This window comes from Bos grunniens, chromosome 2 (genome assembly GCF_055505025.1).
Source record: "Bos grunniens cultivar Pamir isolate PY7600 chromosome 2, Bosgru_T2T1.0, whole genome shotgun sequence".
Lineage (NCBI taxonomy): Eukaryota > Metazoa > Chordata > Mammalia > Artiodactyla > Bovidae > Bos > Bos grunniens.
In genome coordinates this window covers 130,313,551-130,341,377 of record NC_141166.1, presented here as the reverse complement: position 1 = coordinate 130,341,377, position 27,827 = coordinate 130,313,551, and the positions used below count along the sequence as shown (strand labels likewise).

General features: G+C 41.1%; 3 protein-coding genes across 3 annotated transcripts in view; all 3 read right to left on the bottom strand.

The window, feature by feature from the left end:
* The window catches only part of ANKAR (ankyrin and armadillo repeat containing), a 53,467-nt gene extending 43,852 nt beyond the window's left edge, over window positions 1-9,615 (bottom strand). Inside the window, exons 1-2 of the mRNA XM_086361935.1 lie at window positions 7,244-9,615; window positions 843-1,280 (exon numbers count right to left, since the gene is read on the bottom strand). Coding sequence (XP_086218061.1) covers window positions 843-1,280; window positions 7,244-7,844 — 1,039 coding nt within the window. The 5' untranslated portion in view covers window positions 7,845-9,615. The remainder of the gene's footprint in view (window positions 1-842; window positions 1,281-7,243) is intronic.
* A 6,379-nt stretch (window positions 9,616-15,994) lies between these two features.
* On the bottom strand, window positions 15,995-22,104 carry ASNSD1 (asparagine synthetase domain containing 1). Its single transcript, XM_086361778.1, has 3 exons — window positions 20,638-22,104; window positions 20,182-20,363; window positions 15,995-16,345 (listed from the first exon to the last, which is right to left on the bottom strand). The coding sequence occupies exons 1-3, from the start codon at window positions 22,102-22,104 to the stop codon at window positions 16,072-16,074; spliced, it is 1,923 nt and encodes a 640-aa protein (XP_086217904.1). The 3' UTR covers window positions 15,995-16,071.
* On the bottom strand, window positions 21,020-26,868 carry ASDURF (ASNSD1 upstream open reading frame). Its single transcript, XM_086361789.1, has 4 exons — window positions 26,706-26,868; window positions 23,885-23,938; window positions 22,816-22,891; window positions 21,020-22,196 (listed from the first exon to the last, which is right to left on the bottom strand). Exons 1-4 carry the CDS (start codon window positions 26,793-26,795, stop codon window positions 22,126-22,128), a joined length of 291 nt encoding a protein of 96 aa, XP_086217915.1. The 5' UTR covers window positions 26,796-26,868; the 3' UTR covers window positions 21,020-22,125.
* Window positions 26,869-27,827: the final 959 nt, after the last annotated feature.

The following is a 27,827-nucleotide window of genomic DNA, read 5'->3' as shown; positions in this document are numbered from 1 at the left end:
CACCCGCATCCCTGGACAAGATTGTCATGAGTTCATTTTTAAATAGTTTACAGGTATGGATTACAAGCTTCACTATCATAATTCTCATGACACAAATTTTATTAAATGATTTGCAAAATTTCTACTGAAAATCTGCCATCTGAATAGAAAACCTGCTATAAATAAGCCTATATGTTTAACCACCAACAAAAACATGCAATTTGTGTGCTAATCTGGGTGGGAGGAAGAGTTTTCTCTGTATTCCTGTCAAATTCCGTATAAACATGACCCTATTTCAGCTCCGTCTACTCTTTTGTTATCGGACCAATTACTAAAGCTTTTAATATATTTTCATCTTTTTTTTCAGAAATGTAAGACCATTCATGATCTTTTACTGCCCCATATTAATCTGGATCAATTTCTAATTTTCCTGAAAAACACAATAGGGATGTTGAGCAGAAGTGCACTGAATTTCTCCTGTGCATGAACTATGATATAGCGTCATACTGTCACGGACATAACATATCTCAGAAATCATTTTGTTTTTCAATCATCCTCGTACTTGATAAAGATATGTACCTTGCCTTGTACTATGTGAATACACCAGGCATTTTTAATTATTTTGGAGACATCACATTTTGTTTTGTATTTATTTATATTTTAACTGAAGGAATTGCAGATTGCTTTTTTGTAATTGCTTTACAGAATTTTGTTGTGTTCTGTCAAACCTTAACATGTTTTTCATTTTTAACATGCTATAGCTTGGTTATATGCTTGGATCCACATACTATAAACAGAATTGAGTTTAAACATAAATTCAATATATATCTACATTTTAAATATAATTTGGGCAGTATTCTTACCTGAAAAAGGCTGAAGCAGACCACTTAAATATGGAACTTTCATCTTCTTTTTTAAGCTCAGTAGAAATGGAGTCAGAAAACATATTAATTTTAGGTATCCTATCCCTTTCCTGATTTCTTTTTTCTTCTCCAAGTGTTTTTGAATAATCTTTTTTTGAAGATATAATCTTTGATGTAATCTCTGGTAGGTACAAATATCAAGATTATCCTGATTACATTTTATAGCATTAGTAAGCCAGTAGGCTGTTTCAAATATAAAAACATTTTCACACTGTTGAACTTGTGTGGTGCTGAATGTCATCTTTAGTAGGATATATTCTGCATATTTCATAAATACAGCTTTTTCTTCAGGGCTATTGGGATTATATGTTGGATCTTCATTCATGTCTTCATTATAGATTCCATCAAAGTCTGGATCCTTTGTAATATCAATCAAACCTTCACAGTAAAAAAGAAAAATTTAAGATTGTGAAATTTTCATACTTGGCTTCTGGATAAATAGATTGAATACAGTTTCACCTCAAAATTCTACCAAAATGACAGCAAAGGAATAATGAAATACCACTGAAACTGTCAAAGAAGAAAAGCAGACAGATACATGATAACTAAGCAGAGTAAAGAAAGAGAGAAGCTGGTGAAATTAAAAAGAATTGATTTTCATTCTCTTTGAAGGAATAATACAACACCATGGAAAGATAATAACATGTCTCATGTTTAATCAAAGAAAATATGGAAGAACAAAAGAGAAATGTGATCTTCCTTTAAGCAAAGACTCCGCTTCTTACTTGGGCATAAAGTATATTTGTTTATTCAGTTCCTATAATACACATTTCTTCTCCTTGCTGATAACAGAAGCTAAATATATACAATAAATAACTTTCCTACTAACTAATCATAATGAAACAAGAATTAAAACTTAGTTTTATTCTATACTATAAATGACAAATTTATTACATTTTCTTTCCATTTATAATGAAATTGTCATTTTCTTGTTGTCAAATTGTCTTTTTTAAGACAATTTGTCTTAAAGTTGTCTTTTTTAAAGCAACTTTAAAATAGGCTTGAGACAATGGCTTAGAATCATAAAATATCACTTGGTAGAAAATATGGTGCTTGTGTGTAACATACGTGCCTTACAATGTAAATAATACATCAGTGTGCCTCCCCACTTTCTTTTTCCTTTTCTTCTTCCTCAAATCTACATATTTAAAAAGCGAGAATAGGCTTGGATTTTTAAGATGACCACTATGATTCATATCCCTTTTGCAAAAGACTAAGATAAATTATTGAGATGAAGAAGAAACTGAAGTGTTTCTGACAGTTAAAATAGATCTAAATACAAGCTAGAGCATTGCTGATTCCTCTAAAACTTTGTGGCTTGGGTGGATGGGAGTCAAAATGCAGCGAGTCAGTTCTCACCCCAGAGAGGCAGAAAGGCGGAGATATTGGAAGAAGAGGGAATGAAGAGCTCCACAGCCCCTTCCACTTCTTGGACACCAGACTCACTGCCCCCTCAAAGCAGGAGACAGAAGGAAACAGACCAGTCAGAAAGATAATGGCATCTGGGGAGAGGCCCCCCAGCGATTTACTAAAGGAAATCAGTCCTGAATATTCATCGGAAGGACTGATGCTGAAGCTGAAACTCCAATACTTTGGCCACCTGATGTGAAGAGCTGACTCGTTGGAAAAGACCCTGATGCTGGGAAAGATTGAAGGCAGGAGCAGAAGGGGATGACAGAGGATGAGATGGTTGGATGGCATCACCAACTCAACGGACATGGGTTTGGGTGGACTCTGGGAGTTGGTGACGGACAGGGAGGCCTGGCGTGCTGCAATCCATGGAGTCTCAAAGAGTCAGACATGACGGAGCGACTGAACTAAAATGAATAAATATCTTTACTTGAATGTCCTAGAGGCACTCCCAAACAAAATCCATTTTTCCTCTCCCCCAAATTTGCTTTTCTTTCATTCCTTATCATAGTTAAAAGCACTATTTATCCATGAGTTCCTCAAACTAAAAGGGCTTCCCTTGTGGCTCAACTGGTAAAGAGTCTACCTGCAATGCAGGAGACCTGAGTTCGATCTCTGGGTTGGGAAGATCCCCTGGAGAAGGGAAAGGCTACCCACTCCAGTATTCTGGCCTAGAAAATTTCATGGACTATATAGTCCATGGGATCGCAAAGAGCCGGACACGACTGAGCGACTGAACTGAGCTGAACTGAAGCACTGTAGGGGGCTTCCTGGTGGCTCAGTGGCTTGGTGGATAAGAATCCGCCTGCCAATGCAGGAGACTCAGGCTCGATCCCTGTGTCAGGAAGATCTTGGAAAATTCCATGGCAGAGGAGCCTGGCGGGTCCATGGGGTTGAAGAGTTGGACACAACTTAGTGACTAAATAACAACAAAGCACTGCAGGTGTAATGAGAATTTAAAGACAAAAAAAGACACATTTCTGTGCTCTCAAGTTCTCAAGCACAGATCTATTAAGGAAGACAGAGATGAAGCCAACAGTTCCAATAAAAAGTGGTACAATGTGCACAGAGGAGATGGTGTCTGAATCAAGCACTCAAAAATGAGTAGCAATAACCTGGGAAGGAATGCAGAAGAGTGGGGAGTGGGGTGAGGGATAGAGCATTCCAGACAAAGGTCAAGGAATAAAAAAATAACCATTTCACTCTACCAGCTTTGGGTATTAAATAAGGTCCTCAGATCAAGGGACCTGCCCTAATTAGTATCTTTCTCAGCAAACTGGAGAGTAGGACCAGATTTTTGGTGTGCTGCATTCTCCACTACTGTTGCTACTGTTTTCCTAAGGGTGGTGTTTCCTGGTGGTTTTGTGCTGTGCAGAGCTGAACTTGGTCTTGTCCTCATTGATTCACAAAAGTCTTCCTTCCCCCCAATATTGTTGGCTTCCTGCAGAGTTCCTTGGAAATCCATTTTAGCACAGTTTTTAAGACAATCACATGGTCAGTTGCAAGGTTTGAACCCAGACTCACAGTCAAGAGAGGAGGTGCTCTTTCTCCAACCATGAAAGATGAAATAGCAAGTCTTCCCAGCCTCTTGCCGCTATATAGCAGCAACTACCAGAACTAAACTGGGAGCATGGGGCTAAAGCCAAATTGCCATGAGTCACACTCTATATCAGACACCTTGCGTTCCCTGGCAATCTATATTTCACTCTGGCTCTTATTGCATGGACCAGCTCCACACAGACATAACCTGACCACACCTTGCCTCAGATGCGCCATCTGGCCCTTACTTTTGCCCTGGGGTTTCTCTTCACTGCTGTGTTGGACTCCTGATGGAATCCAGTCAGCCACTCTGATGGATGAACAAATCTGCACACAGAGTTAACTCCCACGTAATCTTTAACCAATGCAGGAGAGGAGCCAGGGAATACATGTTCCCCTCCTCCATCCCTCAGGCTGACAATCCTGAAGTATATTCTGTGTGACTCCACAGGGTCCCAGCCAAACCGTAACTACTTATCTAAGTGGTGAAAGTTCAGCAGCGTATCCTTGGGTTGATGATTCCTCCTTTTCTATGCATTTCCTGTCCCTTGGAGTCATTTTCCATAAACTGCCCTGACTTAAGTCCTCATTTCAGACCCTAATTTGGGGGGCAACCTAGGCTAGTCCACTTTGCACTGGTATGCTGGTACCTGACCCTGTACATCCTTAAGCATGCAGCATAAAAGCTCCCTCTCCTAAGGGTCCAGGTGCCTTTCCCGCAATCTGATGCTTGGCCCTGTAGGATTTCACGGGATGCTCCTGCTGTGGTGGCTGATGGGAACCTGTACCAATCCGTGCTGTCTCACTGAGGTTTCCCCCTGCAGACTGCGCCAGCACTCTGGTGTCTGCGTCCTTTACCATCGTTTGCACTATACTGTCCTTACAGTGCCTGGGGCATGCTGATGCTGCCAGGTCTTCAGCAGACTCCTGAACAGTGTGAGGGAGAAGAAAATCTCTATCCACATAAGAGGCACTTCTTTGACTGCGTGGCAGCCAATATTACAAAGTGCTTTGGTGTAACACAGTATTTCTCCCAAGGCACATGGTTGTAGAGTGACAGGATTTGCACAATTTCTAGCCTCATTCATTTTCAGTGAAAAGGGATCATAAGCAGAGAGAGCAGTCAGAAGGCGGTTGCAGTATGTCAGGCTAGAGAAAAGGATGTTTTGTATCAGGGTGCTGTAGCTGAGATGAACCAAAGTGGATGATTTTGAGATAGTTTAAAGGGAGGATCATAATAGTCAAGGCATGAATTCTCATCCAGGAAAGAAGAATTAAGTAGAAATATCCAGGACTGATATTTAGCTATATACCAATATGGCTACATTGTTAAAATACTGAAACCTTTGATATTGTTTGGTAAACTGAATTGCTCTAGCCCTGAGCTCTTTGAATGCCACCCTCCCGGGGGACAGTCTAGAAAGCTTCATGATCCAGCAAAGGGTACATATGGCAAGCGGGAGGCCTCTAAGATCTTGTTTCAGCATTATTACTGATGCCCGTTCTAGCTGGCCAGTGCTTATGATTAATTCTGAATATCATCCCTGAAAATGTAGACAATGGAAGACAGACAACTTCAGTCTCTGGGTGCTCCCCAGCTCCACCCACAACTTGATTAGGATGTTTCCATGTGGCTCTGATCCCCTCAACCAGGAGCACCCCTGTGAGGGAGTCCTCATAGAGAGTGGCCTCAGATGTGACCGACAGCTGGATTCAATAGACCAGAAGCTGGGCTGCGAAGTTGCTTGATATAGTTGATTTTATCATCGACTAGGCGGGAGCCCTCTGTCCTTAGATATAAAACAGGGCATGTGCTCCCTCCTGCCCTGCTGATGTCTCTTCCTACGACTGACGCTCTCACGAGATGGCCCAGAGGCTCTTGGGACTTTTACATATGAATGGCTGAATCCTCCATGTGCGCCTCTAACTCTCATCACGCTCCAGAATTTGACTTCTGTACTGGAAGTTTCCACCTGGGTACCTACCTAGTTTCTACCTAGAATCTAAAGAGGGGCCATTGTTTCTTTAACAGTTAATCTGTCATGTCCGGCCTGTGCTTTGCTTGACACATGCCAGCTTGCAATGCTGGTTCTTTAGTCCCACCTCTTCTCCAACGAGGGCCTCAAAATGATTTTTGTGAAAACAGAAAAAAGGCAAAAACCCAATTTTTGTCGGGATTGTCAAAGCTCTAACATTGTCAAAAGCTGCCATCCACTCCTGCTGATCCTTCATACCCTCCATGGAGCTCAGATCTTCACAGAGCTCCTGTCACCATCTCGATCAAGGAGAGCAAATCATGAAACCTAGTTTTCCAGACATGTCTTGGTCAATGCAAGCAGGCAGAAACATCATCTGACTTGTGCCATGCTCCTTATAGCCTTCCAGTGACTAGTTAGTAGATCACTAGACAATTTCCAGGATAGAAGAGTCATTGACTACTAAAATTATATCCTAGTTTAGTTATATTTTATGTGACCTGAACTAGCCTTGAAGGTCCTAAACTACCAGAAATGATAGAACTTCTGGGTGAATGCTAACAAAAGTTTTTAAGATTTTGACCATGCCATATTCTCATCAACAATGTATCTATAGGATGTTAAAATATCAGTACCCTTTAAGAGAGAACTACCAGACCAGTCAAGGGAATGCAGAAATTAATGGAATTTACTAGCTATTACTGGCAGTCTTTCGCATTACTTCACCCTAATCATCCCAAGATCTGAACAACAAGAAGAGATTTTTAGGTTCCAGTTATGGCTATGATTTTTTAGTAGCCAGTGACCCTTCAGTCCTAGGAGCAGAGGATATAAGCACTTATCCAGTGGCATTCGTGCTGATTCCAGCAACATCACAGACTAATTCTCCCCCAGAGGAGGAGAATTTCTGCATAAACTCACTACTCTTGGACTCTCCTCTGAACAGAAGTTGATGACCTTGCATGGAAATGAGTCAGATTACCAGACATAGTCAGATTACCAGACAAATGACTCTATTACCGGACATAGAGGTACCATCTCCAAGAGATGGTACTGCTTGCTGGCACACAAAAAGCTTCAGAACCTGAAAAACACCTGGATACCCAACCCACAGCAGGTGAGTCAGGCTGCCTTGTTGTGATCAAGTAAATCTTATTCACATACATTTGAACTTCACAGCAGTCTAGCCACAGATGTAGTAAAAAGCAAACAAACACTTCTGTGGTTCGGGTTCTAACCAAGATTCAAAAGGTGACATTGAAAAAAAAAAGGTTAATTATTGAAAAGATAGATTCTTTGGAATTAAAAAAAAATCTTTTAAGAAATATGGCTAAAATAAAACCAAATCACATATAAATTACTTTTAATTTCTAAAAGAGGATTCTAATAAAAATAAAACATGTTAAATTCTCTTACCTGCTGAACTAAATTCTGCAAATATATCTCTGTTTGTTTGAGGCTTCCCATCTGGATTAATGTCCATGATGGTACGCCACAATTCAGAAAATCTAGCTCGTTTTTCTTTGGGCATATATATTCCATGCCATAGTGCTTTCAACATGTAGTCAATATTGATCAGAATTTGCCCAATTCTGGTATCAAAATAAGCTGGGGGTAATTGACAAGAAGAACTCTGATCATAATTAGCTTCTAAACTGATTGAAGGAATTTGATTTAAGCAATAAATTCCAACAGCCAATTCTCTTATGATCTGATGGACTTCTCTATAGTCTAAGAGGGCAGTAGGGTCCACAGGAGTTAGTAGGATTGCAGTGGAGAAGCCTACGTTATTCATTTGACTCATAATTCCACACGGCATGTCTAGTTGAGAGCGAACATCTTCTTTGGCAGACAACCAGCTAACTAGTGCAGTAGTTAGCAACTCTTGTACTTCACTCCGATCATATTTTTCAAAAAAAGCAGAAGCATTTCTCTGGACAGCTAAATTTTCCAGGTAAGTTTCTTCATCTTGATTTTGATCAAATCTAGGTGCTCCTTTTTTGGGCAATCTTAACATTTCTAATTAATTCTAGTGTGTCCTTTTTGAAGTTTCTGCAATGAAATGAAAAAGAAAAGACAAGCAATAAAATTTATCATGGCAATGAAGCTGAATTTCTCAAGAAATAAATCTATGCCTTTCATCTTTATGGTTAATTGTTTCATGGTCAACCATTACATAATTGACATACATTATGTTAGTTTCAGGTGTACAACATAGTAATTTAATACTTGTATATATTTTGAAATGATCACCACAAAAAAATCAAGTTAACATCTGTTACCATACATAGTTACAGAATTTTTTTTCTTATGGGAACTTTTAAGATTTACTCTTAGCAATATTCAGATATGCAATATGTTATTATTAACTATAAACATTTGTTTATTTTTGGCTGCTTTGGGTCTTTGTTGCTGCAAGGGCTTCCTCTAGTTGTGACAAGTGGGGGCTAATCTTTGTTGCAATATACGGGCTTCTCAGTTGTGGTGGCTTCTCTTGTTGCAGAGCACAGGCTCTAGGTGCACGGGCTTCAGACGTTGCAGATCACCAGCCCTAGAGTGTGGGCTCAGCATTTGTGGCACAGGGACTCAGTTGCATGTGGAATCTTCCCAGACAAGGCACTGAACCTGTGTCTCCTACATTGGCAGGTGGATTCTTATCCACTGTGCCACCAGGGAAGTCCTGGTGTTATTAACTATCGTTGCCACGCTATACATTACTTCCCCATGACTTATTTATTTTATAACTGAGGTTTGTACCTTTTGACTCCCTTCACCCATTTTGCCCACCTCACCCTCTGCCTCTGGCAACCACCAAACTGTTCTCTGTATCTATGCTACAGTTTGTTTTTTGTTTGTTTTGAGATTCCACATTAAGCAAGATTATATAGTATTTGTCTTTCTCTGTCAGACTTATTTCACTTAGTAATGCCTTGAAGGGCCATCTGTGTTGCCACAAATGGCAAGATTTCATTCTTTTTTATGGCTAAACAATATTTCATTGTGTATGTGTAAATAAATGCTCCACTTTCTTTATCCATTAATCTATCAATAGGTTGTTTTTATATCTTGGCTGTTGTAAATAATGCTGTAATAAATATGGAGGTCTATATATCTTTTGGAGTTAGTGTTTTCATTTTCATTGAATAAATACACATAAGTGGAATTACTGGATGATATAGTTGTTCTATGGGCTTCCCTGGTGGCTTAGACAGTAAAGAATTTGCCTGCAGTGTGGGAGACCTGGCTTTGATCCCTGGGTCAGGAAGATCCCCTGGAGAAGGGAATGGCAACCCACTCCAGTACTCTTGTCTGGAGAGTTTCATGGACAGAGGAGCCTGCTGGTAGACAGTCCATGTGGTCACAGAGTCAGACACGATTGAGCAACTAACACTTTCATGGTAGTTCTAATATATTTTTCAGGCTTAAACTAATTGCAGCATAAGAAAGTTGAAATCTGAGTTAAACTTGTAGAACTTTTAACATTAATCATAATATGCTTTTCAAAAGAGGTAAAAAGATACGAAGAAGTATATCGAAAAGAAACACGTTTATATATAAGAAGATACTGCTGCATACCTATTCTTTTGTTGTTGTTGTAGAGGCATTTTCACAAGGTCAATTTTTTCAGGGTTTTTGTTTTATTTTCTTAAAGCAAGAAAACAAACACTTGCTTTAAAAAAAAAAAAGCGAAGGCAAGAAATACTTCCTTAACGTTGTATCTCTGTTCAATAGAAATGGGATTCTATGCTGCTGCTGCTGCTGCTGCTAAGTCGCTTCAGTCGTGTCCGACTCTGCGACCCCAGAGACGGCAACCCACCAAGCTCCCCCGTTCCTGGGATTCTCCAGGCAAGAACACTGGAGTGGCTTGCCATTTCCTTCTCCAATGCATGAAAGTGAAAAGTCAAAGTGAAGTCGCTCAGTCGTGTCCGACTCTTAGCGACCCCATGGACTGCAGCCCACCAGGCTCCTCCGTCCATGGGATTTTCCAGGCAAGAGTACTGGAGTGGGGTGCCGTTGCCTTCTCCAGGGATTCTATGCAGTGCCTCTCTATTTCTGGAATAATAACCTAACTACTGTTTACTGAGCATCTATTTACCCAGCTCTTTATACACAATTTTTTTCATTTAACTGGCCCCTCTGTACAACGATTCTCAAAATCTAGGCTGTGTTGAAATCACCCGGGGCTTGTTCCGGCAGACTGCTGGATCCTACTCTAGAGATTCTGAGTGGGGTAGGAGTGGGGCCAGAGGATTTCCATTTCTGAAAAAGTCAGATGCTGCTGGTTCTGGCAGGATACTTGGTGAACCCAGTTCCGCGACAGGCGTTGGGAGCCCAACTCCACAGAGGCAGAAACCAGGCTAGAATAGAGGATGCGCCGGAGGTTTCACACCTTCAGAATCAGAACAAACTGATTCCTCAAGTCCATCGTCAGGTCCAAGCCCTGTGCCCACACAGACACGGGAAAGGGAAAGGACAGGGCAAAGGAAGAAACCTGCTCTGAGATGACAGTTTATCTAGGAAAAGGAAACGTCATCCACACCGGCTCCCAGAGTACTCCCGGGGTCAGGGACGGTAGTCTTCTCCAAGGGTCTCTAGCCTGGACCCGAATTCACCGTCTGGAATCCCGAGTGACCGAGGGCGAGGGGAGGACTGGGCGGGACTCTCCTGAGCAGAGGCCTGGGAGGCCCGCTTCCCCCGCGGGGTCCTGGGAGCCCTCGGCCTCGCCTGCGGTCCTGCCACCCGCGCGGGCAGCAGCCGTTAGTCCTCGGGCTTGGGGCCGCTGGCCCGGCGCCTCCGCGAGAGGGCGCTCCTATACACCCGTGAGAGGGGCCTCGCCCAGAGGCCGCAGGCGCCCATCCCGGCTAAGATTCGTCCCTCACCACCACCCCTCGCACCACCCCTTTACAACTCAATGTGGACTTGGGCTTAGGAAGTCAAGTGGGCCTTAGGAAGCATCACTAAGAACAAAGCTAGTGGAGATGATGGAATTCCAGTTGAGCTATTTCAAATCCTGAAAGATGATGCTGTGAAAGTGCTGCACTCAATATGCCAGCAAATTTGGAAAACTCAGCAGCGGCCACAGGCCTGGAAAAGATCAGTTTTCATTATAATCCCAAAGAAAGGCAATGCCAGAGATTGTTCAAACTACTGCACAATTGCACTCATCTCACACGCTAGCAAAGTAATGCTCAAAATTCTCCAAGTGAGGCTTCACCAGTATGTGAACTGTGAGCTTCCAAATGTTCAAGCTGGATTTAGAAAAGGCAGAGGAACCAGAGATCAAATTGCCAACATCCGTAGGGTCATAGAAAAAGCAAGAGAGTTCCAGAAAAAAAACATCTGCTTTATTGACTATGCCAAAGACTTTGTGTGGATCACAACAAACTGTGGACAGTTCTTAGAGAGTTGGGAATACCAGACCACCTTACCTGCCTCCTGAGAAATCTGTATGCAGGTCAAGAAGCAATAGTTAGAACCAGACATGGAACAACAGACTGGTTCCAAATCGGGAAAGGAGTACATCAAGGCTGTATATTTTCACCCTGTTTATTTAACTTCTATGCAGAGTACATCATGTGAAATGCTGGGCTGGATGAAGCACAAGCTGGAATCAAGATTGCTGGGAAAAATATCAATAACCTCAGATACGCAGATGACACCACCCTTATGGCAGAAAGTGAAGAGGAACTAGAGAACCTCTTGATGAAAGTGAAAGAGGAGAGTGAGAAAGTTGGCTTAAAACTCAACATTCAAAAAATGAAGATCATGGCATCTGGTCCCATCAGTTCATGGCAAATATATGGGGAAACAGTAAGAGACTTTATTTTCTTGGGCTCCAAAATCACTGCAGATGGTGACTGCAGCCATGAAATTAAAAGATGCTTGCTCCTTGGAATAAAGCTATGACAAACCTACTGCTGCTGCTGCTCACATCCATACATGACTACTAGAAAAATCACAGCTTTGACTAGATGGATCTTTGTTGGCCAAGTAATGTCTCTGCTTTTTAATATGACAAACCTAGACACCATATTAAAAAGCAGAGACATTACTTGGCCAACAAAGATCCATCTAGTCAAAGCTGTGATTTTTCTAGTAGTCATGTATGGATGTGAGAGTTGCACCATAAAGAAAGCTGAGCACCAAAGAATTGATGCTTTTTAACTGTGGTGTTGGAGAGTCCCTTGGATTGCAAGGAGATCCAACCAGTCAATCCTAAAGGAAATCAGTCCTGAATATTCATTGAGAGGACTGATGCTGAAGCTGAATCTCCAATAATTTGGCCACCTGATGCGAAGAGCTGACTCATTTGAAAATACCCTGATGCTGGGAAAGATTGAAGGGAGGAGGAGAAGGGGATGACAGAGGATGAGATGGTTGGATGGCATCACCAATTTGGATTGGACATGAGTTTGAGCAAGTTCCAGGAGTTGGTGATGGACAGGGAAGCCTGGCATGCTGCAGTCCATGGGGTTGCAAAGAGTCGGACACGACTGAGCAGCTAAGCACACAACACTCAGCCCAAGTCCAGTTCAGTTCAGTTACTGAGTCATCTCTGACTCTTTGTGACTCCATGGACTGTAGCCTGTAAGGCTCCTCTGTCCATGGAATTCTCTAGGCAAGAATAGTGGAGTGGGTTGCCATGCTCTCCTCCAGGGGATATTCCCAACCCAGGGATTGAACCCAGGTCTTCCTCATTGCAGGTAGATCCTTTACCATCTGAGCCACCAGGGAAGCCCAAGAATACTGGAGTGGGTAGCCTATTCCTTTTCCAGGGGATTTTCCCGACCTAGGAATCTAACCTGGGTCTCCTGCATTGTAGGTGGATTCTTCACCAGGTGAGCCACCATCTCTATCGTTTCTTACTTTGACAATTTGTCTCCGAGGAAGCACAGAAGCAGAGGTGGCGTTGGCAAGGTGCCAGGCTCTGAGGTAGTCCTGAAATGGAATGCCTCCTCTACCATCACTCTTTCCTTCAATGAACACTTATAGAATGCTGGTTATGAGCTAGGCACTGGAGACCCTGGAAAAGGCAGACGTAAAGCCCCAAGGTTAGTTCCTCCAGTAAGCATACAGCTGTATTTAAACAATGCCATAAGTGTATGGTGTAATAATAGCACGTGAAGGAATGCTAAGACCAGGGCTGGGAAAGGCTGCCCCGAGGAAGTGATCTTTTAAGCTGAGCCTGATAAAGATCTATCCACGCAGAGAGTTCAGAAGTAGATTTCCGAGGATAGGAAACAATAGGTGACGAGCAACTGAGCTGAGAAAAAAGTTGAACTTTTGAGCAATGGAACAAAACTCTGTATGGACAACATGAAAGATGTGGACACAAAAATATGATGAGGGCTAGACTACACAGGCTATTTAAAGATTTTGAACTTTATCCCAAGAGTCTGGGCTCGATTTGTGGCAGTAGAGGGTAGGTACAGGCTTGAGTAGGGGCGTTTGAGGAGTAAGGAGAGACGATTGGTAACAGATCGAGTAGTGGGAGAGTTTAAAAAGAAGGTGGTCGTGTAGCGACAACTGTTTGTCAGACATGCAGGATCAGGGCAAGATTAAGAGTTCAGTTTTACCCATGAGAGAACCAAGCAGAGATGTCAGATGTGCCTTAGATGCAAAATTGGAGTCGCTCAGTTGTGTCCGACTCTTTGCGACCCCGTGGACTGCAGCCCACCAGGCTCCTCTATCCATGGGATTCTCCAGGGAAGAATACTGGAGTGGGTTGCCATTTCCTTCTCCAGAGGATCTTCCTGACCCAGGGATTAAACCCAGGTCTCCCGCTTTGCGGGCAGAGACTTTAACTTCTGAGCCACCGGGGAAGCTCAAAGATCTGAGTTAAAAGCAGCAGCTTGGGTTAGATGAATACACTTGGGCTGGCTTAGGGTAAATGAAGCCAGGGAAATGGCTAGAATCGCCATGAAAGAGAATAGAGACTTGAGAACCCAGGATGGAGACCTGAGGGATTTAATTATTTAAAGGTCACGTGGAGAGGGTGGAGGCAGGAAAGAATACCAACAGCGAGCAGCCAGGAGAGCAGAAAGCCAAGTCTGGTCATACAAGCCAAGAGAAGAGACTGGCCAACTTCACCGGATGCTGCTCTAGGTCAAGGGAGATGAGAACCCAAGCTTTTCACTGAATTTAGCAACAGAGGGGGTTTTGGTGGGAGAAGGAAATGGCAACCCACTCCAGTGTTCTTGCCTGGGGTCCCATAGATGGAGGAGCCTGGTGGGCTGCTGTCTGTGGGGTTGCACAGAGTCGGACACGAAGCGATGTAGCACACATGCGTGCATCGGAGAAGGAAATGGCAATCCACTCCAGTGTTCTTGCCTGGAGAATCCCAGGGATGGCGGAGGCTGGTGGGCTGCCATCTATGGGGTTGCACAGAGTCGGACACGACTGAAGTGACTTAGCAGCAGCAGCAGCAGGGTTTTGGTTAACTGTTTGAAGGTAGAATTTCTCTTAGTCCAACCATGTCATTATTTTAGCTGCTGTGGTGGTAGTATTAGTAAATTTGTTATTGCTTTCCCAGGGCAAGGAATGTCAAATCACTGTCTTCTTTAGGAGTTGCATGTTTGCACTTATGAAGTATGAGTAATGTAAATTTCTCTACCTAAAAGGTTTTGTTCAGGTACCCAGATGGTTTGTTTTACTTGGGATCTTGGGAAAAGTCTTTTGCTTTGTTTGAAGGATTAACGGAATTTCATTCCAGTTTATGGGATTAAGTATCAAAAAAGTTGTAAAAAATCAGGCCCTCTGGGGACAGAACAAAAACCACAAAAAAACCCCACAAAAAACATGCACACAGAGTATCCTGCTAGAACAAGTGAACCAGAGATTCCCTTTAGAGATTCAGTTGATTAAATACACATAAAATTCAGACTACTGCCTGGCATGTCTTTAGTATTGAACTATATTGTTATAAAAATCATTACATTCAACTCTGGGGTGCAGGGCAAACCTCAAGTTTATCTACTCCCATTAGGAGCATCAATTTAATGCTCAGGACCACGAAGTCATCCAGTTGAAAGCTATTCAGGTAATACCTAAATCTGGTTTGAACACTGCATTTGACGGGAAATAAATTCAGGGCGTGTGAAAATCTGGACACATGCTTGTGGTAAGTTGCTTCAGTTGTGTCCAACTGTGTGACTCTCTGGACTGTAGCCCACCAGGCTCCTCTGTGCATGGGATTCTCCAGGCAAGAATACTGGAGTGGGTTGCCATGCCTTCCTCCAGGGGATCTCCCTGACAGGGATCAAACTCACGTCTCTTACGTCTCCTGCATTGGCAGGCAGGTTCTTTACTAGAGCCAGCTGGAAAGCCCTGATATACGCCTGCTAGTATCCTTTCTTTCCCACTACACTTAGGAGAACCACAGTTATGTCCAGACCTAGAAAGGGTGTCAGCCCTAAACGGGGATGGATGCCAAATGTGACCTTGGTATCATGGTCACGAATGAATACTGTGGGTGGATGTCTGATTGGAGTGAACTTCAGTAAATAGGTGAAAAGGTTGAAAGGGGGAAGGTGAATGGGAGGCAAGAGATGGAAGATGAGGGACCAGGAATATGCATTTTAAATTGGTATATACTGGAACATTTTAAATACATTTCTCTTTCTAATAGCAAGAAAGGAGAAAGGATGGGTGCACGCACAGGTAAGTTAGGACTTTGGGTGTCGGAAAACCAAGTAGTCCTTGGCTTGATTTTGATTTCTCTGTGAAAATCAGGTCACGAGCTGACAATGGGAAAATAGAGGGACGTTAGAGATTTGTGGGACAGGAGAATATTCAAAATAGTCTTCAAAAGTTCTCGGAGCAGGGCAGTGAGCTGTCTTTTCAAAGACATGTACCACACATCAATCAGGAGTGTGAACCCCCAAAACCTTAGTTCTCTCGTCTGTTAAATAATAATGATAACAAATTGAGTTACTAGTATTTCTGGATGTAGCTACCATGAAGAGAGTCCATAAAAGCTGCCCTTTTTTCAGTGTTGCTGGTGGGACATAACCATCTAAGAGTTCAAAACAATATTAATATCACAGTTTAAAATATCCAGGTTGTTCTTTCAAGTGTAATCTCTTTCTCTAGAGTATCAATTTGATTAAATTGGTTGCACTACAAAGTTATATAAAAATACATGTAATGAACTTTAAAACCACATTATACAATAATAAAGCAGCAGAGTATTTTATTTTTTTAAAAAACCACCATTCAGTAAATGTTGTTACACTATGAAACATCTAGTTTTCAACAGAAAGGTTTTCTAAGGAGATGATTTGGAGCCTTCCACATTTATCAGACGCCTTTTCATTATTCTTTTCCATTTTTGCAATTCTGGATCCAAATTGCATGGCCCGCTTTGGCAGAAGAGCAGAGGCTGTTAGACCGAGTTCCACTGCTGCAAGACGCAAAATTAGTTTTTCACCAATTCCACGGGGTAAAGTCAAGTTTGCCTTTTCCCAGACTGGTAGGGAATTTAGAAAGGAGACAACATTTTCATCCAGGAAAGGAAATCTAAAATAAAAAGTATAACCACTATTAAAAAAAGTTATCTCTTGTGATTATTGTGTATTTTATTCAATATGTTAAAATTTAAGGTATAATTTAATTACTGAGGGCACAATTTTTCTAAATTAAAAATATTCTAGTTACTTATACATTTTTACAGCTAAAATTTAATCACATTAAAAATTATTTCACAACACTTGTCTAATTTTAATACACATCCTAAAATGTAAAAAAATTTTCCCTCAATAAATAAACAAATTAAGCCTATGATGTCAAGAAATAATTTCAAATTGTTTCATAAGGTATCTTCAGGAATGCCTTGAAAACAAGCACGGTCTTGAGTTAATGATTCAACCTGTGTCTCCTCTTTACATGTGTAAAGAAACTGAACTTAAGGAATACAACTCTCTGCTCTTTAGGCTCCCCTAATTTCCTAACAAATTCTGTTCTTTTTTGGTTTGTTTAAAATACTCTAATCCCTCCCCCATCCGCAATTACACTAGTGTTTTACATTTTACTTTAGCTTAAGCAGAGAGATCGGAAAGGGTAAAGGCATTCTTTAAACGGAATATTTTATAAAAATGAATTGTGATTCTTCCAATCCATGAACATGGTATATTTCTCCATCTATTAGTGTCCTCTTTGATTTCTTTCACCAGTGTTTTATAGTTTTCTATATATAGGTCTTTAGTTTCTTTAGGTAGATATATTCCTAAGTATTTTATTCTTTTCGTTGCAATGGTGAATGGAATTGTTTCCTTAATTTCTCTTTCTGTTTTCTCATTATTAGTGTATAGGAATGCAAGGGATTTCTGTGTGTTGATTTTATATCCTGCAACTTTACTATAATCATTGATTAGTTCTAGTAATTTTCTGGTGGAGTCTTTAGGGTTTTCTATGTAGAGGATCATGTCATCTGCAAATAGTGAGAGTTTTACTTCTTCTTTTCCAATTTGGATTCCTTTTATTTCTTTTTCTGCTCTGATTGCTGTGGCCAAAACTTCCAAAACTATGTTGAATAGTAATGGTGAAAGTCGGCACCCTTGTTTTGTTCCTGACTTTAGAGGAAATGCTTTCAATTTTTCACCATTGAGGATAATGTTTGCTGTGGGTTTGTCATATATAGCTTTTATTATGTTGAGGTATGTTCCTTCTATTCCTGCTTTCTGGTCCAGCAATCCCACTGCTGGGCATACACACTGAGGAAACCAGAAGGGAAAGAGACACGTGTACCCCAATGTTCATCGCAGCACTGTTTATAATAGCCAGGACATGGAAGCAACCTAGATGTCCATCAGCAGATGAATGGATAAGAAAGCTGTGGTACATATACACAATGGAGTATTACTCAGCCATTAAAAAGAATACATTTGAATCAGTTCTAATGAGGTGGATGAAACTGGAGCCTATTATACAGAGTGAAGTAAGCCAGAAGGAAAAACACCAATACAGTATACTAACGCATATATATGGAATTTAGAAAGATGGTAACGATAACCCTGTATACGAGACAGCAAAAGAGACACTGATGTATAGAACAGTCTTATGGACTCTGTGGGAGAGGGAGAGGGTGGGAAGATTTGGGAGAATGGCATTGAAACATGTGAAATGTCATGTATGAAACGAGATGCCAGTCCAGGTTCAATGTACGATGCTGGATGCTTGGGGCTGGTGCACTGGGACGACCCAGAGGGATGGTATGGGGAGGGAGGAGGGAGGAGGGTTCAGGATGGGGAACACATGTATACCTCTGGTGGATTCATTTTGATATTTGGCAAAACTAATACAATTATGTAAGGTTTAAAAATAAAATAAAATTAATTAAAAAATAAATAAATAAGGTAAAAAAAAAAATGAATTGTGAAAGCAAATTTGAATGAGAAACTAATTAATAGAGTATGGTTAATACTCTTGCCAAAATCCATAATAAACTAGTTTAGATCTAGCCACTACAGTGGTATTCATTCAATTACAAATTCTGCATTAGCTGTTTTAAACATTCTTCATATCCATTTTTACCCATGGGTATCATATGGAGGGGGGTCCCTTTAGAATTAACTGCTTTTACTGAATAAAATAAATTTCCTTTTCTCTAACTTAGCTGAAATGGGTTGAATTTTTTTATCTCTCATATACAGACACACGTCAAAAGGAAAACATTTTACACACTTTATACTGTGGTGTTACTTCTTTATGATAAAATTTTGAAAATTATGTTAATTTTACATGTCAGAACTGGCAACATAGGAATAACAAAGTAGAGACAAGAAACAATGACATCTCAGAGCTGGTATATTATGATGTTCCAACTCCCACAAAGCTCATTTGGACTCCTTGCATGCTTGTACCCCTGCAATAAAACTACCACTTAATAAATGAACAAACTTCTGCTTTTTATAATTAAACGACACATCTTTTTCCTTAATGCTTCAAAAAGTTGTATTCAAGCATTTGTATACTATCATCAGAAATATGTTGTAGGTAAACACAAACCCCTAATATTAAAAAAGGATATACACATGTAAGTGCCTTGATCTCTGAAACTATTAAGAGAACTTGGAATGTTTATGACTAAATTGTGTTCAAAACACCTATGATAGAGGGGATCCAGTACTGGAACCACCGTTTAAATCAGTATGGATCTTGTTTTATTGTGCTTCACTGAGACTGCTTTTTTTTTTCTTAACAAACTAAAAGTTCGTGGCAACCCTGTGACGAGCCAAGTCCATCAGTGGTGCCATTTTTCCAACAGCATTCGCTCACTTCGTGTTTCTGTGTGACGTTTTTGGAAATGCTTCCCGATTTTAAATTTTTCTTGTTATATCTGTTGGGCTTCCCTTGTAGCTCAGTGGTAAAGAATCTGCCTGCCAGTACAGGAGACTTGGGTTCAATCCCTGGGTCGGGAAGATCCCTGGAGAAGAAATGGTGGCAACCCACTCCATTATTGTTGCCTGAGAAATCCCACTGACAGAGGAGCCTGGCGAGTGACTATGGGGTTGCAGAAAGAGTTGGACATGACTTAGCAACTAAACAACAACAAAAACAAGAACAATTATATCTGTTATGGTGATATGTGATAACATAAATGATCTTTGATGTTATCACTGAGATTGCTTTTTGTTTTGTATTTTTGAATTAAGGTATATATATAAAAATTTAGACAAATGTATGTTTATTTATTCTAAATACATAAATACATATTTTAAATACCAAATACATAAATACATATTTTAAATACTAGATACATAAATACTAAATACATAAATGCATATTTATGTCTAAATACAGCAAACATAAAGTATGCTACTGCATACTCAATATACTATAGCATAGTATAAAGATAGTTTCCGTATGCACTGGAAAACCAAAAAATTCATTTGACTCGCTCTGTTGCAGTGGTCTGGAACTGACAATGCAGGATTTCCAAGTATGCCTATACGTACAAGAAATGTCTACAAAGTCAGGCTCTGTAACACTGGAGGAGGAAGCTTGGGAAGAAAGCAAACATTTGAAAAACAGAGCCCTTGAAATACCTCCCCTCAGTATTTCACTACCTCAAGTTTTACAGTCTTTCACTGTAGGCTTTAATCATGTCATTGTATCACCTTTGAAAATTATTGTAAAGCCATTTCTTGGAGAATGAGTTCTGGAAAAACTGTTCCTCTGGTTCCTCTCCAGCACTGCTTCTGACTAACTCTAATACAAAGCCAAGATACTGCTGCTACTGTAACTCACTGGAACAAGTATCCAAAGAAAAAGGAACCTAAAAGTCTCCTTTTTAGGTTCAGTCTACTGCTTTTACAAAATTATCGAACAACCCTACAACAGACAACAAGAATTACCTTGCTTCTTTTCCATGATCACTGATAACTCTATCATCACGACCGAGATTTCTAGAAGAAATTCGACCCAGTTCCATTTCAATTTCCTTATTCAGTCCTTCCAGCCCATGTGCCAGGAAGCGGACCCGATGACGAGAATAACCTGCAAGCTGCTCATCTGCACCAATTCCAGTAAGAACTACCTACAAAGGTTGAAAGAAATCTATGTAAGAACATTACCTACCATGCAGTAAGGAAAATAAAAGCTTAAAAAAATAATAACCCCAAAGATAACATTTTCAGAAAAAATCCACAAGGCAAAGTCATAAGATAGTAAAATATGCCCAATTTTTACAAAGTCACATACTTTGTGTCGTAGTTCAAATGCAATTAAAAGATGCTATATTCTTGCAACTTGGGTTAAAAGCTTTAAGGGTCAAAATTAGGTCTCAGAAAGCCTGAGCAGCCGTGTCATACCTTTGCACTGCTCTGATACGGCTGTGCTCCATCCTGGGTCACTAACCAGCCAGCTCCTCGGGAAGCAAACCAGACTGCACAGCCAATGCTATCATCCAGGACTGTATCCAAGGGCTGGATTAAGTGCGATATTCGAGTTCTTCTTAATCTTTGCAGTTCTTCTAGAGAAACATTAATTTCAACAAAATTCCAAATCCGCGAAGGGTTGGCAGCTTGCAGTTCCTTCAGGCCCGCCCTTCCTGTGACTCGATCTGGCACACTCAACTGTTCACCAGGGCTGGCAGCAGCAGTAGCAGCAGCATGTTTGGAGAATTCTTCAGAGGGCATTTCACAATGATTTGCCTGTTTTCTCCCTTTTTTGTTAAAATTAACTGGTATAGTCTTTTCTTTAGTCATGAAAGCCACATTAAGAAGATCGATTGGTTCATCTAAAGGAATATGATGGTCAGCAAGGGCTGCGATGACCATGGAATCAATCCCTCCAGAAAACAGAACTGCAACATTTGCTTTCCCGTTACTAGTTTTCAAAACTTTGCTTGGTGCCAGGTTTTCATCCCTAGGTAAACACAAGACACGTCTCTTGACCGCGGTGCTCAGGACACCAATGAACTGCTGAACCACTTCCTTCGTGTGTCCATCTGTAAGAAAGACCCGAAGGGTCTCTCTTGTGAGTGGACTCCTGGAAATGCTGCTGCAATGGGTCTCAAATGCAGCTTGTGGCAACGCCATATTTAAAGGGACAACAGGGTCTTTAAGATACAGTTTGGCTTCATTTGCTGCCACCAAGACAAATGTTGGCAAGTCTGCTGAAATCTCAGTCAGGCTATTATGAACACATTCTCTGATATCATCCCCCCCCGAACTGTATTTCCAAGGATACAACTTTAAAACGACAGATTGGGAAATGGAAGCAGACTTGAGATCAATTCTGAAAATTCCAGATGCTGGAACTTCCTGCCATTGATCAGCCACTCCAGATGCTTGGGTGCCAACTGAAGAGAGGCAGAAACTCTTGCCCAAGTTACTAAAATGCCAAAGCAAGCTACGACGACCAAAAAAGTCCCGACCAAACCACAAAGAATGGCTAGATGCTTGATAATATATAAAAGACCAAGGACCTTGGACTTTTGAGAAGAGCGACAAAATATCAGATTCATTCTTACAAGAGGAAAGATAATGAAACATGATTTGAGTATCATTCTCTTCGGCTTCAACCTTGATCCCACTAAAGACTTCTCCATTCCACAGGAATACATTGCCTCTTTCATCTTCCACAGGCTGGGCAGTCAACAGACCTCTTAAGTGAAGGACATGGCCAGAGAATAAACACTGGTAGTTAACAGTAGACCTTAACAACTGTTTACTACTATCGGGCCCCCGTCGTTTAAGATTACACAGTAAATCCTCTTTCAAATCTCTGCTAAAATGCTCAACAGAAAAGCTTACTGCACAACAAATGCCACACATTGCTATGTAAAATCAAGTTGGCTATTTCTTGATTTTGGTCTTCTCTGAGTTTTCTAATTCTTGATATTCTTTCCTCAGCTCATCCAATGTATCTGTGGGAGACGGAAGAAGACACATTAAAGAATAAAAATTCTTGAAGCTTTACCTAGTAATTCAAAAGGCAAAACAAGCTATTTTTCCAAGATTGAACCACATATGTACTTTGCTAGTTTAAATAATAATTTACAACAGACTTCTGATGAAGAATGTTTATTATTTAGGGATCTAGTTTCTGTTGATAAATGCTTATTCTGACCCAGGCATTGGGCTATGCAGTTTATATTCATATCATTTTATTTAAATACCCTAAGACCTGGCAGGCTCAAAGTGATTCACTCAAAATAAAAAAGGCAGAAATTGGTAAAACATTATTTCATACCTATATCTGTCTAAAATTCCAAAACTTACATTAATTATTGTGGCTTTCTAACACTTCTTACAGTTCTTAAATTTGATTTTATTGTTACTGTTAACTCACCATTGGAAGGCTAACTTGAAGAAAACCAAACCATTCCACTAATTTTATTAACTGGTATACCACCATCCAATCTTTAGATATATATATTTATACATTCAGCTGTAGACAGTATAATTTAGGCACCATCGTGAATTTCCACAGAAAGCCCACAAAAGAATTTTTTTGTTTCTGTATAATGTACCGAAAAAACTTACTTTTGCTTTCAGAAAGCATTTCTGTTCGGTCTGCAAGAAAGAATATGTTGCTGTTCTGTTGCTGCCTATACACTTTCTGCAAAACATAATTTAGGCTAATATCATGATTTGATCTAAAAGGTAGATGTCAAAACTCTGAACCCTATTACTGCTTACTATTGAACTTTAGTAACATGTTCAGAACAATACCTTGGCGAATAAAGATAAACAAAGAACTCACCCATTATCCAACTATCTAGAAACTGCTACCATTAACACTGAGGTAAAACTTTTTTTTTCTGAATATACTTAATACCATTTTTCTTCAGTATCTGGTCATTTAGATGTTGCTGTTGCCAACTTATCACTATAATCAAACTTGTGATGAATGTCTTTGTAACTAAATTTCTGTGCACTCCATGATATTTTCCTAATGTATTAATTCCTATAAATAGAAATCAAACTGGATTTGCTGGATCAAAATATTACACAGCTTTAAGACTTTGATAAATTTTGCCAATTTGCCTGATAAAAAGTTTGTTATCAACTGTACCTTAACTGCTATTACTCCACATATGAGAACTGTCTAACCTGTCTGTTATCCAGTAATCTTTACAAGCTTTAAAGGGCTCAAATCATTTCTTAACTTTAAAATACAATGTTTGGCAGTATAATGACACACTAAGCAGAAGCTTGATTATCTATGAATACATTAATAAAAATGGAGTTAAATAACCACTCCATTTGGAAGCTTGGAGTAAAAACCTGAGGAGGTAGGGAGAGGAAGCGGTAGCATTTATCTTTTTTAAAAAATAAGCAAACAAAAAAATCCACGTTCACCTGTATAGCTTCTTCTCAATAGATTCAAAGTTTACTTATGTCAAGAGAATACACCAAATTCAAGTACAAAATAAATACCATTATTGACTACAGCTCCAGGATAACAGTACAATTAGTATCATTTGATTCACAGGTAATGTCAATTGCATATGTTGGGGAAAGATTACTAGCAACTATGATTAATACATAGATTTATACAGTTGATATCAAATCCTCCCACATAGTACTTAGAGTAACGCTAATAACTCACCCTGTCCTTCTTCAGGTTAGAAAGTTCATCCACAACAACTTTTTGTTCTTTAATCTATTGAAATAAAGAAAAGTTATTAAATCAGAGATTACCGAAGTATGCTCAATAGGAGCCCTTTAAAGAGAGGATAAGGGGCTCTAAGTATTGATTGTCCAAATGGGCAATTTGGGAATATACAGACTTTTTATAACAGCCGTCTGTGTGGGCATGCAGGTGGCAAGAAGCTGAGGGGAAAAGACAGTGATTAGACAGACAAAGTATTAGACAGCCCCTTATACCCAGACAGGGGGCTGGCAACCAACACTCACATTCAGGCAAGAACTACATTACTAAATAAAGTTTATATCTTTTATTTAAAACAGAGAATATGTCAAAAAAAAAAAATTCACCAAGACCTTAAAGTAATACCAATTTTTCAATGATTTAAATTGTATCTTAAATTAAAACAAACAAAAAAAAAAACCACAAATGTAATGAGTGGGTGACCTTTCCCTCGCCCAATGCCTATGCTTTTCATGATTTACATACTAAATGGTATAGCGAGACAGACTAAGCAAGTAGTAGTTAAGTATCCTACATGCAGGGTAAGTAAGTATTAGTCGTTCAGTCTTGTCTGACTCTTTTTGACCGCATGGACTATCGCCTGTCAGTGGGATTCTCCAAGCAAGACTACTGGAGTGGGTTGCCATTCCATTCTCCAGGGGATCTTCCCCACCCAGGGACAGACTCTTTAATGGTCTGAGCCACCAGGAGTAGTATGACTCATCACTGTTCCATCTTTGCTTTATTCCTCTTTGTATCTCAAAAGCTAGCACAGGGCTGGCACTCTTGAACTAGGTCTCACCTTTTTTAAGTAGAAGAGGGCTCAACTAAATGGAAACTAAATTTCTTTCAAACTCTTTTCAGTAATGATAGTGATACTGCAAACATGACTGATCACACAGTGTCACTAGAGCCTCTGAACAGCGTTACTGTGTAACCTCTGACGCCTGGGGGCTCTGTCCTACATCAGTGTAAGTGGCATGCTAGGTAGTCATCAGAGCAGGCTGTGTGCAGTTTGAAATTTCATTCCCCACAGATGTGTACCCTTCTGCTTTCCAGCTGCCAATCACTGTAGTGACTGATTACAGAGATTGGGTTGAATTCCAAGACTGAATTTGTACAACTTCCTTTTAAGGCTTATATTTGAATAGCACTTTCCCATTCATTTTAGGAATGGTATACTTTAGTACTTCAGACAAGGAAACTGTAACAGAGGAATCAGAGATGTGCCCAAGATGCCAGTGTCAGTTTGGGACAGAACCAAAGTATTATCACAGACATCTATTACCTGAAAGATTATAGCCATCCTCATTTCAAATACTAAAAATTTTTTTTTTCTTTTTATGGCGTTACATTGGCTTCCTTTTGTGGGGGGAGGAGCAGAAAAGCAACCATGAAATAAACATTTTTAGGAGCATGCTGCTGCTACTGCTGTTAAGTTGCTTCAGTTGTGTCCGACTCTGTGTGACCCCATAGACAGCAGCCCACCAGGCTCCCCATTCCTGGGATTCTCCAGGCAAGAACACTGGAGTGGGTTGCCATTTCCTTCTCCAACGCATGAAGGTGAAAAGTGAAAGTGAAGTTGTTCAGTCCTGTCCAGCTCTTAGCGACCCCATGGACTGCAGCCTACCAGGCTCCTCCGTCCATGGGATTTTCCAGGCAAGAGTACTGGAGTGGGGTGCCATTGCCTTCTCTGTTTTAGGAGCATAGCTCCAGCTAAATGAAGGACAGACGGGAAAAAGGTAACAATGGATAAGGAGAGACCAGTTAGGAAACTTTTGCAGGAAGGCAATGGCAACCCACCCCAGTACTCTTGCCTGGAAACTCCCATGGACGGAGGAGCCTGGTAGGCTGCAGTCCATGGTGTTGCTAAGAGTCGGACACGACTGAGCGACTTCACTTTCACTTTTCACTTTTATGCACTGGAGAAAGAAATGGCAATCCACTCCAGTGTTCTTGCCTGGACCCAGGGACGGGGGAGCCTGGTGGGCTGCCGTCTATGGGGTCGCACAGGGTTGGACACGACTGAAGCAACTTAGCAGCAGCAGCTATGGCAGATGCAAGAGGCGGGTTTAAGATGGTTAAAAGTGTACACAGTGATAAACGGACACCTTACAAAGGGGCCTCAAAAGTGAAACTGATAGAACTTCGTGATGGATGCAAAGATGGGCTCCCAGGTTACTGGCATGGACAACTGCATGGATGGTGGTGACATTTTCTGAGACTACTGGCAGCAGATCTAGGGTGAGAGGTAATTTCTAAAAGTTTTAACTAAGTGTACATAGAAAAAAATCCAAACATGATTTTCAAAGACATTAAGCTGAGAGAGGCATAAGCTGTGATTTTATCTACATGATGTGCTGGGAAGGATAAAACTGTCCTGATGTACAGCAGATCAGGGATGGCCAGAGCTTCTGGGCGGGGGAGAGCATGGCTATAAAGGGAGTCTTTTACGGTCGTGGAACTTGTCTATATTCCAATTGTGGTGGTGGTCACACAAATTTATACACGTGTTAAATATAGAGAAAACGAAAAAGAGCCAAATTTTACTGTAGGATACTTTTAAAAATTTGTTAAAAATTGATAAAAAAAAAAAAAAAAAAACCAACTAAACTTCCGCCTTACTACCGTCTGGGTCTAATCTCGGGGCAAGTTTCAAGGTGTCCCTTTAACTGTATCTGTCGCAGCAGGGCAAAGTGGAGACTAGCCCACGGGGCCACTGAGACTCGTCTCCGGTGGTGAGCAGCCCGAGGGCCATGTTACCTCTTCCCGTACTCACCTTGCTGCTGAGCTCTTCCTTGTGCAGGGTCGAGCTCTCAGCAGGGACGGGCCCAGCGCCGTCCTCGGGTCGCTCACCCCGGCTGGGCATCTCCGCAGAGAAGCAAACACGGAAGGAGCGAGGCCAGGCGGCACTCTTGCAGTTCCGCGTCCACAGCCGCTCTGCGCTCCCAGCGGCCCCAGCCCCTCTCTTTCAATTTCCGGTGAGTCCTATCAATGGCGTATGCGTGCTCACTGGAACGCCTGCGCAGGCCGGATCTGCGCTAGGAGTACTTGCGCGCGTGCGCACAAGTGATTAGGGTCCTGAACCGACCCTAGCGTATGGGATGTTGAAACGCTCTTTACCCTGTGGCATCTAGTAGACTGTAAGTTATATGCGCCCCCTAGTGGTGAATATAAAGAATAGACGCTCAGTAGAAACACCACTTAATATTTATTCAGTTCAGTTCAGTCGCTCAGTCGCGTCCGACTCTTTGCGACCCCATTGAATCGCAGCACGCCAGGCCTCCCTGTCCATCACCATCTCCCGGAGTTCACTCAGACTCACGTCCATCGAGTCGGTGATGCCATCCAGCCATCTCATCCTCTGTCGTCCCCTCTTCCTCCTGCCCCCAATCCCTCCCAGCATCAGAGTCCTTTCCAATGAGTCAACTCTTTGCATGATGTAGCCAAAGTACTGGAGTTTCAGCCTCAGCACCAGTCCTTCCAAAGAACACCCAGGGCTGATCTCCTTCAGAATGGACTGGTTGGATCTCCTTGCAGTCCAAGGGACTCTGAAGAGTCTTCTCCAACACCGCAGTTCAAAAGCATCAATTCTTCGGCGCTCAGCTTTCTTCACAGTCCAACTCTCAGATCCATACATGACCACTGGAAAAACCATAGCCTTTACTAGACGGACCTTTGTTGGAAAAGTAATGTCTCGGCTTTTGAATATGCTATCTAGGTTGGTCATAACTTTCCTTCCAAGGAGTAAGCGTCTTTTAATTTCATGGCTGCAGTCACCATCTGCAGTGATTTTGGAGGCCCAAAAATAAAGTCTGACACTGTTTCCACTGTTTCCCCATCTATTTCCCATGAAGTGATGGGACCAGATGCCATGATCTTAGTTTTCTGAATGTTAAGC